The sequence below is a fragment of the Capricornis sumatraensis genome, chromosome 9 (assembly GCF_032405125.1).
Source record: "Capricornis sumatraensis isolate serow.1 chromosome 9, serow.2, whole genome shotgun sequence".
Taxonomy (NCBI): domain Eukaryota; kingdom Metazoa; phylum Chordata; class Mammalia; order Artiodactyla; family Bovidae; genus Capricornis; species Capricornis sumatraensis.
In genome coordinates, this window is record NC_091077.1 from 14084687 (window position 1) to 14096478 (window position 11792).

The following is an 11792-nucleotide window of genomic DNA, read 5'->3' on the forward strand; positions in this document are numbered from 1 at the left end:
GCAACGTATGCAAGGTATACTGTATATAATGCATACAACGTATACTGACCACTATTGAATATATGTAAGTTAGAAAATGGAACAAACATTTCAAGAGCCACACCCCAAAGCAATGTATATAAGTGTGAGTTTGGAGTAGAGACAATAGATTTATAAACAGCACATAAGCTACAGAGACCAAATTCTATGGTATAGAGAGGCTACATGTGAAGAATCATTATCAGCAATAATGGGGAAAGCACACTGCCTGTTGGGCTTCTCAGTAGTAAAGAAATTGCCTTCCAATTCAAGATATATGGGTTCCATCCTTGAGTCAGGAAGACTCCCTGGAGAAGGAAATGGCAACTCCAGTATTTTTGCCTGGAAAACATCATGGACAGAGGAGCCTGGCAGACTACGGTCCATGGGGTCACTAAAGAGTTAGAAGCAACTTACTGACTGAGTATACACACAGGCACATTGCCTGTTACTACAGCAGGCTCTTCATATTTTCCCCCATAAGCTCAGATCTCTTTAGAATCTGGGACATTTGTCCATGAGCAGTTAGGACACATGACATAAAGGTCACATTTGACTGAACGATCTGACTTAGATCAGAAGTTCCAACCTTGGCCACATGCTAGAACCAGACTCAGTGTGTTTAAAAATACTCATGCTAGGACTTCCCTGGTGGTCTAGTGGATTAGAGTCCACCTTTCAATGTAGGAGGCAGGAGTTCAATCCCTGGTCTGGGACTTAAGACCCCACAAGCTGCATGGTATGACCAAAAATAAAAATAAGTAATTTTTTATAATCTTCAGTTCAGGACACCTAAGTCTAACATTGTGAAGGAATTATCCTCCTTTAAAATAAGTAAATAAATTTAAAAATGAATAAATAAGAATAAAATAAATAGACTCTTTGGCAGTGAGACTCAGTTGTCAGTTTATTTTTTAGTTTATTTTATTGTAGTATAGTTGATTCACAATGTTGCAAAACAGTGAGTATTTTTAAGCCTCCCAGATGATTTTGGGAAAAGCCAAGGCTGAGAAGCAGTGACATGTATCCTCACACATAGACTGCATGCGTGCATGCATACATGCTCAGTCCCTTCAGTCATGTCCAAATCTGTGACCCCATGGACCATGGCCCATCAGGCTCCTCCGTCCATGGGATTCTCCGGGCAAGAATATTGGAGTGAGTTGCCATTTCTTTCTCCAGTGATAAAGTATGAAGTGAGTGAAGTGAGGGAAGTGAAGTTGCTCAGTTGTGTCCGACTCTTTGTGGCCCCCTGGACTGCAGCCCACCAGGCTCCCCTGTCCATGGGATTTTCCAGGCAAGAGTACTGGAGTGGGTTGCCATTGCCTTCTCCACATAGACTGCATACACAGATTTAAAACATAGTAATCAGCTGGAAAATAAACAACAGCTTCCCAAAAAATATACTATCTAAATCTGTAAAAATGGAGTTGTTCCTCTTTCTAGCATGTGGGCCACCACAATAAATGAGAGACTCCTCCTTAGATACAATAAGATTCAGTCTCGCAGTATTTTTGACATCTACAGAATCCCAAAAGACCTTCCCAGCCCCATCAAAAACATATCTAAAAAAGCAATATTCAGGTATAAAACAAGGAGAGGTAAGAAGGCCCTAAGGGCTACAAATGATGTCATCAGAAAGATAGAATTTTCAGATCCAGATATTAATTTTGCTACATTTTCCAACCCACACTCCAAATGGAGGTTAGACTGTTTTGTTGAGGAATCTGCACAAGGCCCTTTTGATGTCTCGGTTCCTCAGGCTGTAGATGAAGGGGTTCAGCATGGGGGTGACCACAGTGTACATAACTGAGGCCAGTGAATCCTTCCTGGGAGACTGTGAGATGGCTGAGCTGAGGTACACACCAAGGCCTGTTCCATAATATAAGCAAACAACTGTCAGGTGAGAGCCACAGGTGGAGAATGCTTTATACCTCCCACCTGATGATGGGACTCTCAAAATGGAGGAAAGAATTTTGTAATAAGAGAAAAAGATCCCTGAGAAAAGGACAAAAGCAAAAATGGCACCAGTAAAATACAGGATTATATTATTGGTGAAAGTGTCAGAACAGGCAAGCTTAAGGAGCAGAGAAGGATCACAGAAGTAATTGGAAATTTCTACATCTTTGAAGCAGGTAAGTTGTAGCACAATCAAATTGTGTACCTGGGAGTCCATAAGGCTACCAAAAAAAGATACCAAAACTAAAGAGAAACAGAGGTGTGGGTTCATGATGACCAGGTAGTGCAGTGGGTGACAGATGGCCACAAACCTGTCATAAGACATCATAGACAGAAGCATACCATCCATACATCCAAAAAGGATAAAAGAAGACATCTGTGTCAGGCAGCCCCCGTAGGAGATGACTCTGCTATGAGTTAGGATGTTCACAATCATCTTGGGGACTGTGGTGGAGACAAAACCAATGTCAGCCAAGGAGAGGTTGGAGAGGAAGAAGTACATGGGGGTGTGGAGGTGGGGGTCAGAGGTGATGGCCAGGATGATGAGCAGGTTTCCCAGCACAGTGACCAGGTACATGGACAGAAACAGGACACAGAGCAAAGGCTGCAGTTCTGGATCATCTGACAGGCCCAGGAGGAAGAATTCTGAGACACTGGTTAGATTCTGTGTTAGATTCTGTGGTTGTATGTACCTTGGACACCTTTGAAAAAGAAACAAGATTTGGAAGAAAGAAAACAAGTAAATAACATGTAGTATTGTGTCCATATTTTGGATTCAAGCAATTCATTTCTAAGATCTTACACCCCAGTTCCTTCAGCAATATTTCTCAGTGTGACAAATACTATCTGCTTAGAGTTCTTTCTTCATTGGTTTCTGTGTTATTCACATCTGTCTATGCACTCTTACTTTATAAAACTTCACTGAAAAGTAAAAGAAATAAGAATGTCAGAGGTAATATATCCATGACCTCAGTTAATAACATCCTACTTCTTTAGAGATGATAAGAGATTCCCTTATAGAATAAGAGGTTCCTTTCCCCATCAAAGAAAATATATAATAATTCAAATGTAAAAAATTTAAGTCATTTATATAAATCTTATTTTCTCAAATAAAATTCTAGATATTTCTCTCACTTTTCTATTTACAAATCTCTATGAAATTCAAGACTATGTCACCTGGATTCTAAATCAAAGATGAATGTTCATAATCGGAAACATTTTGTTTGATCTTCAGAGTTTTATTCATCCTTTGTTTTTCTGTCTTCCTTCCTTCATGAAATAGAGATTACTCAAATATCAGAGCTGTCTTTTAGAAGTCATTTAGTATACACTCCTTATCTTTGACTTTGATGAACTTCAAATTTTAATCAACTTTGTTTAATTAAGAGTACAACATCTAATGTGTTGGTGACTACAAAGATAGTGTTCATGTGCACAGTATTGTCACTGATTGAATGATAATGAAATTTAAGTAACCCTCTTGAAAGTTTTTATCTCATACAGGATTATTTGTTTCGAACCATCTCAGTAAAATGTCTGAAGTATGAGACTACTTTACATTGCTTGGACTCTGTTCTGTACTGACAGGATACTACTACTTCACTGTTTTTCTTTTTTTCAGTTTATTGACATGATTGACAAAATGGCATATATTTGGGTTGTGTGAGATGAAACTGTTTAAAGATATACAAAAGGACGATTTAAATACATATACATATGGGGAATGATTACCACAGTCAAGTTAATTAACATATCCATCACCTCACACAGTTTCTTTGCATGTGTGTATGTGTATTAACAGGTAAGCCAAAGTCTCTTAGCAAATCTCAACAACACAGTGAAGAATTATTAGCTATAATCACTAGGCTGTATATTAGATACACAGAACTTACTCATTTTATAACTGAAAGTTTGTACCCTTTGACCAACATCTCCCCACTTTCTCCACCACCAATCCTCACAACTACAGTTTAAACTATGGTTCTAAGAGCTTGATATTTTTCACTTCCACACATAAGTGAGATCATACAGTATTTGACTGTCTATGTCTGGTGTATATATTTTAATATGCATAATATTCTTCAGGTCCATCCATGTTGTCACAAATGGCAAGATTTCCTTGTTTTTATGGCTGAATAATAGCCCATCATTTATATATACACAGCACATTTTCTTTATTTATTCATCTGTCAGCAGACACATATCCATATTACACTATTTAAAATAATATCACAAGGACAAGGGAACGCACATATCTCTTAAAGGCTTTGAGTTCATTTTGTTAGCATGAAGTGCAGTTGCTGGATCCTGTGGTAGTTCTATTTCAGTTCATTGCAGTTTTTTCTTTTTTAGGGCACCTCCATTCTGTTTTTCTAGTGTCTATAAATATTCATTCCCACCAACCAAGTACAAAGATTCACTTACCTCTGTATCCTCACCAACATTTGTTGCTTTTTTTATATAATAGCCCTCCTAACAGATTTAAGATGATATTTAATTTACATCTGGACTTGCATGTCTTCATATTAATTGATGTTGAGTGTCTTTTACCTGGTGATCTTGTTCTCCTGATCATAAACTCTCTTATTTATAGTTGAGGAGTTTCAGGGGAGGTTTCACAGTCAGGTCAGAACTCAACCTTCTTATCGTGACATAACAAATTTCCATGTCAATCCTTCCTGGTACAGGGATTGCAATTCTTACACTTTTGCCTTTAAAAGGTAATTCTGGTTCATTATTTTGGCATTCAAACTATAATTTAATTGTGTAAAAGATCACAATGGAATAGTGAAAACACATCTGGGCAGTTTCCTTATCCATGAAATTACTATAGTAATTGAAACTACCTAAAGAAAAATCATTAATGTTGCTTAGACCAGTGGTTTTCAGGTCCAGTTGATCTAGTATTTTTATGTGCATATTTTAAAAATACTCAGTTACCCCTGCCTCAGTCTAGAACTGGTTCCAGGATGTCTACATGTGAATTTCTTGGTCTTCCTTCTGTGAAGCTGGGCTTGATAAATACCACCTTAGAATACTGCACAACACTGAGAAGAAGGTCCATGACTATTATATCTATTAATACTTTCATGAATACTTCACCTGCTTTGAAAATATGGACATTAATAATATTTGCTTCAGATGTCATATTTTACAAAAATTTAAAGCATTGAAGTTTTCGTGGCATCTCAGTTCAATCTCGTTCTTCTCCACGCACATCCCTAAAAGCAACATGTGTTGTGAAGTTGATGGGTTTGTTTCCTTTTAATGTTTCCATAATGTCAGTATTCATTTATGTATCCAAAACCAGCTTTCATAAAATCTTCTCTAAACAGAATACTATCCATATTGCCCCGGAAATGCACTTCTTTACACGACATTTTGGTTCCATCTCTCTGTGAAATACATACAACTACTTCATTTTCCTGACACACATTTTTGCATAAGGAGAGACAACATTTCATCAGTTCATAAATGTACTTTCATAGAAAGCAATATAAATTTAACAAATTTAAAATATACCTTTGACATATATATTAAAGGCAATAATACATACTTTAATATAGTTTATATATTAAATGAATATTTAATTTATACTATATGTATTATATTTTTATTCATATCAGTTTCTGCTTACAACAATCCTATGAAAATTCTTGTACCTCTCTCTATATCAAACAAATGAAGATTTGTATGTAATATGTGAGTGGTAATTAGTCATTCAAGTTCTAACAATTGATTATAATCAGTTTCACTAATTAATATTAGTAATTACTAATATTTGTTTCAATGAAAAAATAATTTTTGACAATTGCACCATCTTTTAATAAGGTATCTTTTGAAAAGAACTTTGAAGTCTGTCTTGTGATAATTTCACATTAGCTGCACATTTTCATCTTATATAGGAAATCTTCTCAACCTTAGATTTCAAAACTGGACAGCAAAATGCATGGCTAATCATTGAAAACCCTAAAATCCCCCATGTTAGGGTCATTATGGCCTCTGTAAACTGCTGTGTCACTTTCATAATTCACAGATACACCCCCTGAACTAAAAGAAGCTGAGACAATTTATCTTCCCTGTCACTTCTGGGACCCAAGTAGATTTGAAAATAAACTCTTACTAGGTACAGTGGAGGTGACTGAGAATTTGTGTAAGAATGAGCAGACCAGAGTTTGAGTCCTGGGTCTTTCCACTCTGTAAGTGGAGTATGTGCAAATCTCTCCACCTCTCTGTGTTTCTGTTCCTTCCTGGAAATTCAGTCCAGTATTTGCCTCTACAGTGTATATCACACCTAAAGGGAAGTTTAGAACTTAATAAACAATCAATCACTTGTATAAAGAATTTCAATCATTATTGGGAGATCATACTCATTAATAAAATAAACTCCCCCTAGTTTAATGACTTTTCATGGGTTCTAAGGCAAAGAGATCAAAGCATTTCCTGTCTCAGAGCTGGAGCATAGAAAACATGAAATCCTAAAATATGTCTTGGCCCATGCATCAAGATGTGCATGTCCTCTTCTTTTCTGACTCTTTTTTTCCCCCATATTCATGAAAATTTCTTCAATGACTTCTCAGAGATTGAATGCTGTAGAGGCTATTGAATAGAAAATGATAGGTCCCAAAGAAACTCCCATGATATAGGAAAAAAAACAAGCAATATTTTAACTTGTCTCTGGTCCCATGGAACTTTCTGAAAAGGATGAAAACACGAGCGTGAATGGTCCACAGTGTGGAAGCTATATTGCCCACACATTGTTTCTGTGAAAACTGGAAGAGTTTATTCAACACTAAAATGGGTTTTTCATCCTTGTTGCCTCTACTGTGCTACCAAGATATAGGCTCTGAGGAATCAGAAATAAATAAACCTCAGTCATTTCTCTTCATTATGAAGAACATACTTGTACCAACAAAAATCACAATAAACTAAACAATAAAATAAGCAAAAATCTCCTGTCAGGGACGTGAGGAAACCATAGCATCAGATGAAGAGATGACAGGAGAATTAGCCTTATCATTATTAGTAACAAAATATCAAAAATGTATTTTTCCCTCTCTTCATCCATCATATACTTATTGCACAGAGGGCTACCATTATTTGTTTAGTCCTAATTCAATGGGTTTGTATCAATGAGGAATCAAGTCTGTTGACAATCCTAAGTCTTACAGATTCTAAGAAATTTCCCTATAACACACTAAGAATTAGAGGAGCATAAAAGATTCAAAATAAAGTTTTTCTTCTCTGAGTCTCATACCCCAAATTTCACTGTTTTCAGACTTTCTGAAAGTTTTCAGCAAAAATACAGAGATATAGCAACATATACATCTGGAGTATATTATTTTAAACTGTTTTCATTTACCTGAGTAGGAATGGACCACAAGACTCTGATTTTGTATCTGCTTTCATGACTGAATCAACTGATCATCAGTGCAGAGGAGAAAGTGGACAGAGGAAGTGAAATCCAGAAACAATATCAACAGAGTTGCCCTGTAGTATCAGGTGGCAATCATTTCTCTGGTCTTTGCCTGTGATCTCATATGTGCTTCCTAAAGCTGACACAGCTAGCTACCTACTGCTCTCCACTGTGCCCTCCAGAAAACTCCAAGAGGAAGGGCACAGTGAGCAGGGAATCTCTGCCAGGACTGACAGGGAAGTGACACGATAGTTTGGGGTGGCAGAGGGACTTCCCTACCTTGCATCTGCAGTCAGTCTGTCTAAAATCACTGGCTTCAAACTTGGCTTTACCATTGTCTAAGTCATGGTCTAGTTGCTGTTGTTTAGTCCTTAAGTTGCATCTGACTCTTCGAGACCCCATGAATTGTAGCCTACCAGTCTCCTCTGTCCATGGGATTTCCCAGGCAAGAATACTGGAGTGGATTGCCATTTCTTTCTCCAGGGAATCTTCTTGACCCATGATTCGAACCCACATCTCCTGCATTGGCAGGCAGGTTCTTTACCACTAAGCCACCAGGAAAGTCCCTTGAACTGATACATGTTACATAAAATATTTCGCTTCTCTCTTCTTATTAAAATAATAGTAATGTGTGTACATATAATTGGGGAGAAATTATGCAGATGTACTCAAGTGATAAATATAAAACAATTCCAAACCCATGTAGATTGCTCACAAACTCCCTTCATCATCACTGTCTCCCTCAACACTTACTGGGCTGGGCTGCATCTCTGCTGGAACATGACCAAGGAGCACAGACTCACTGCCTCTCTCCTGCCTCTCCCTTTTCAGGACGGACAGGAAGACAGACTCAGGCTGGACATTCTGATGTATATTCCTACAAAGGATGGAGACAGAGGTGTGGATTCACAACATGAGAACAGGCAAACCAAAGAGCTGGAGGCACTGACCAATTATTTACAATGATCTTAGGGCTCAGTGCATAAAGCTCATCATTAGCTAGTTAGTCTATATTATTCCAATCTCTGGGGACTTGTTAATATTAATAGAACAGGAAAAGGAGAAAAGTGAATGTCCTACGATGAGTCTGGGTCCCTCTTCTCCTCAGAAAGAAATTCCCTGTACTCTTGCTCCTTACTTCCAAGTCACAGGATCTTAACATTAAAGTCCGATTTTTTCTCATTTTCCCACTCAGTGTGTGGTTTTGAGAGCTGAAAATCCATGTATCAATCATGAAATCTATGCAGCATGAGGTCCATGCCAAGGATGTGTATGTACACTTTTCATTTTCAGAGTTAATAATTGTTTCTAAGGATAAGTTGTTTTCATTTCCTTACTTTAGCTCACACTCGATGGGAGGAAACACACAATGGAATGAAAACCAAGAGTTGAGATCTGTGAGAGCATCTCAGATCCTGCCCACCACACAGGCCTCGTGCTCTATAAAGACTGTGTGCTCCAAGCCATTCAAGGCTAGATCCTGCCCATCTGCTTTGTAATATGTCCCCAGATTCACTGCACCAACATGATCTCAACAAAAACTCCCTGGAAACAAACTAGAAACGGGTAGACTTTCCTCTCTACTGGGTACTGCAGACCCCACTGTACAGCTCAGGTCATGCAGTTTCAAGTAGACCCCTGGTTTGTGATACACAGAAGAGCCCCTCCATCAGCATCAAAGCAGGTGTGGAGCCACAATATTAGAACTGGCAAACTAATGAGCTAGAGGCACTGGCCAATTATTTACAATGATATGACCTTAGGGTTCAGTGCCCAAAGCTCATCATGAGCCAGTTGGTCCATGTTGTCCCAATCTCTGGAGACTTGTTATTATTAATGGAACATGAAAAGGAGAAAAGTGAATGTCCTGGGAAGCATCTGGGTCCCTTTTCTCCTGAGGAGAAAATTTTCCTATATTCTTGCTTATTACCTCTCACTTGCAGGATCTTAACACAAAATTCAGACTTTCCCCCTCAATTTAGCCATGCAATGTGTTACTTTGATATCTATGAATCGATAGTATCAATCATGAAATCTACAAAGCATTAGGTCTATACTATGGATATGACATACTTTCCATTTTCACAGTCTCTAAGGATAGCTTCTCTTTTTTTGGCCAATTTTACTGAAACTTCACATGGGGTTAGACATGATTTAGCAACTAAATCACCAAACCAATGAATTTTGAATTCTAGGGGTTTTTTTTTTCTTTATTGTCATTGGCATATTAGAAAACTATTGATCTTTATTTACAATTTAATAACTGATACTTTAATTAAATATTTCAGTACATCTCACAGAAGGTCACAATCAAGGTGTCAGCCAGGGCTGTAGGCATCTCAAGGCTAGATCAGCAAGTGTCCACTTTCAAGCACATTCATGAGGCTGTTGATAAGATTCACCTGTTCACACAATATTATCCAGAGAATTCCTTCAGTTCCTTGACACATGGCCTCCTGGTGGGGCAGCTGGGTTTTATCAATGTGAGCCATCAAGAATACCAGAGAGAGGCACCAGGAAAATAGCCAGATTATTGTACTCTGTTCCCTATTACTTCCCAACATTTCTTCCTCATTCTTGTGGTTGGCAGTGGGTCTCTATGTACATCTCACACTCAGTGGCAGGGAAATACACAGGGATAGGAAAACCAGGAGTCTGGATCCATGAGAGGATCTCAGTGCCCACCACACAGAAACCTCACTGTCTATGAGAGGAAGACACTGGGTGTTGGGACATTAAAAATAATTCATCCACAGTAAAATGTATTACTATGCATGTGGGCTATGCATGTGTGCTAAGTCACTTCAGTTGTCTGACTCTTTTTGACCCTTTGAACTGTAGCCCTCTAGGCTCCTCTGTCCATGAGATTCCCCAGGCAAGAGTCCTGGAGAGGGTTGCCACGCTCTCCTTCACAGGATCTTCCCAACCCAGGGATTGAACCCAAGTGTCCCTCATTGCAGGTAGATTCTTTACTAGCTGAGCTACCCGGGAAGCCCTGAGTATCCTTGAAGTGAAGTGAAGTAAAATTCACTCAGTCATGTCCAACTCTTTGTGACCCCATGAACTGTAAAATTCATGGAATTCTCTGGGCCAGAATACTGGAGTGGGTAGCCTTTCCCTTCTCCAGGGGATCTTCCCAACCCGGGATCCAACGCAGGTCTCCTGCATTGCAGGCAGATTCTTTACCAGCTGAGCCACAAGGGAAGCCCAAAGGGCGACTGAGTAGAGTTGATTATAGAGATGAGGGGAGTATTGGGGCTCTATAAAATATGTGGGCAGTGGTAAAATTGTTAAACTGAAGTAACAGCATTGTGGGGAGAAGGAATCAGACATTAGAGTCAGTGCTAAGGATGAGTGTAGAATACACCATGTATATGAAAGATAGATGTTGGTCTTTATGTATTAAATTAGCGATTTGCTTTGCACTCGCCTTGGCTTTCCTTACATGATGACTATCTGTAAATAAAACAAAAATCTTCTCACATTCAGTGTTTGATGTGTCATTGAGAAATTTCTGTCCTCACTTTTTATCCCTTTACTATGTGCAGAAATAGTCAAACCCCACTCTTTGTTCTATGAGTCTTAATCTTGCAGTAACCAGTAGAGAAAAATAGATTCTATTGAATGTCCTGATAATAAACACAAACCATATTTTTACAATTTTAAAGCAAACCATATTTTTTTCTCTCTTTTGCAAGTCTTCTTAGAGATGTCTATAGAAGTTTCAAGACAGAAGAAAAATACTGGATGTATAATTATTAAATTGACTTTACTCTTCCTTATGAGGTAGTGGGTAATTTGTTCAATGCTGTACAAAGTAGTTCAGTTCAGTTCAGTCGCTCAGTCCTGTCTGACTCTTTGCGACCCCATGAATCGCAGCATGCCAGGCCTCCCTGTGCATCACCAGCTCCCGGAGTTCACTCAGATTCACGTTCATCGAGTCCGTGATGCCATCCAGCCAACTCATCCTCTGTCGTCCCCTTCTCCTCCTGCCCTCAATCCCTCCCAGCATCAGAGTCTTTTCCAATGAGTCAACTCTTCGCACGAGGTGGCCAAAGTACTGGAGCTTCAGCTTTAGCATCATTCCTTCCAAAAAATCCCAGGACTGATCTCCTTCAGAATGGACTGGTTGGATCTCCTTGCAGTCCAAGGGACTCTCAAGAGTCTTCTCCAACACCACAGTTCAAAAGCATCAATTCTTGGGCACTCAGCTTTCTTCACAGTCCAACTCTCACATCCATACATGACTACTGGAGAAACCATAGCCTTGACTAGATGGACCTTAGTTGGCAAAGTAATGTCTCTGCTTTTGAATATGCTATCTAGGTTGGTCATAACTTTTTGAGCTGTGCCTAATTTCTGCCCTCGCTGTGCTACACTAGAGTACAAATAGACAAAT

General features: G+C 38.8%; 1 protein-coding gene across 1 annotated transcript; it reads right to left on the bottom strand.

Moving 5' to 3' along the window:
• Positions 1-1723: 1723 nt before the first annotated feature.
• Positions 1724-2743, bottom strand: LOC138085689 (olfactory receptor 7E24-like). The gene has a single exon (XM_068980195.1). The coding sequence runs from the start codon at positions 2741-2743 to the stop codon at positions 1724-1726; it is 1020 nt and encodes a 339-aa protein (XP_068836296.1).
• Positions 2744-11792: the final 9049 nt, after the last annotated feature.

Coding starts and splice junctions, on each gene's coding strand:
- LOC138085689 (XM_068980195.1), bottom strand. CDS start 2,743: ATGGACACAATACTACATGTTATTTACTTGTTTTCTTTCTTCCAAATC.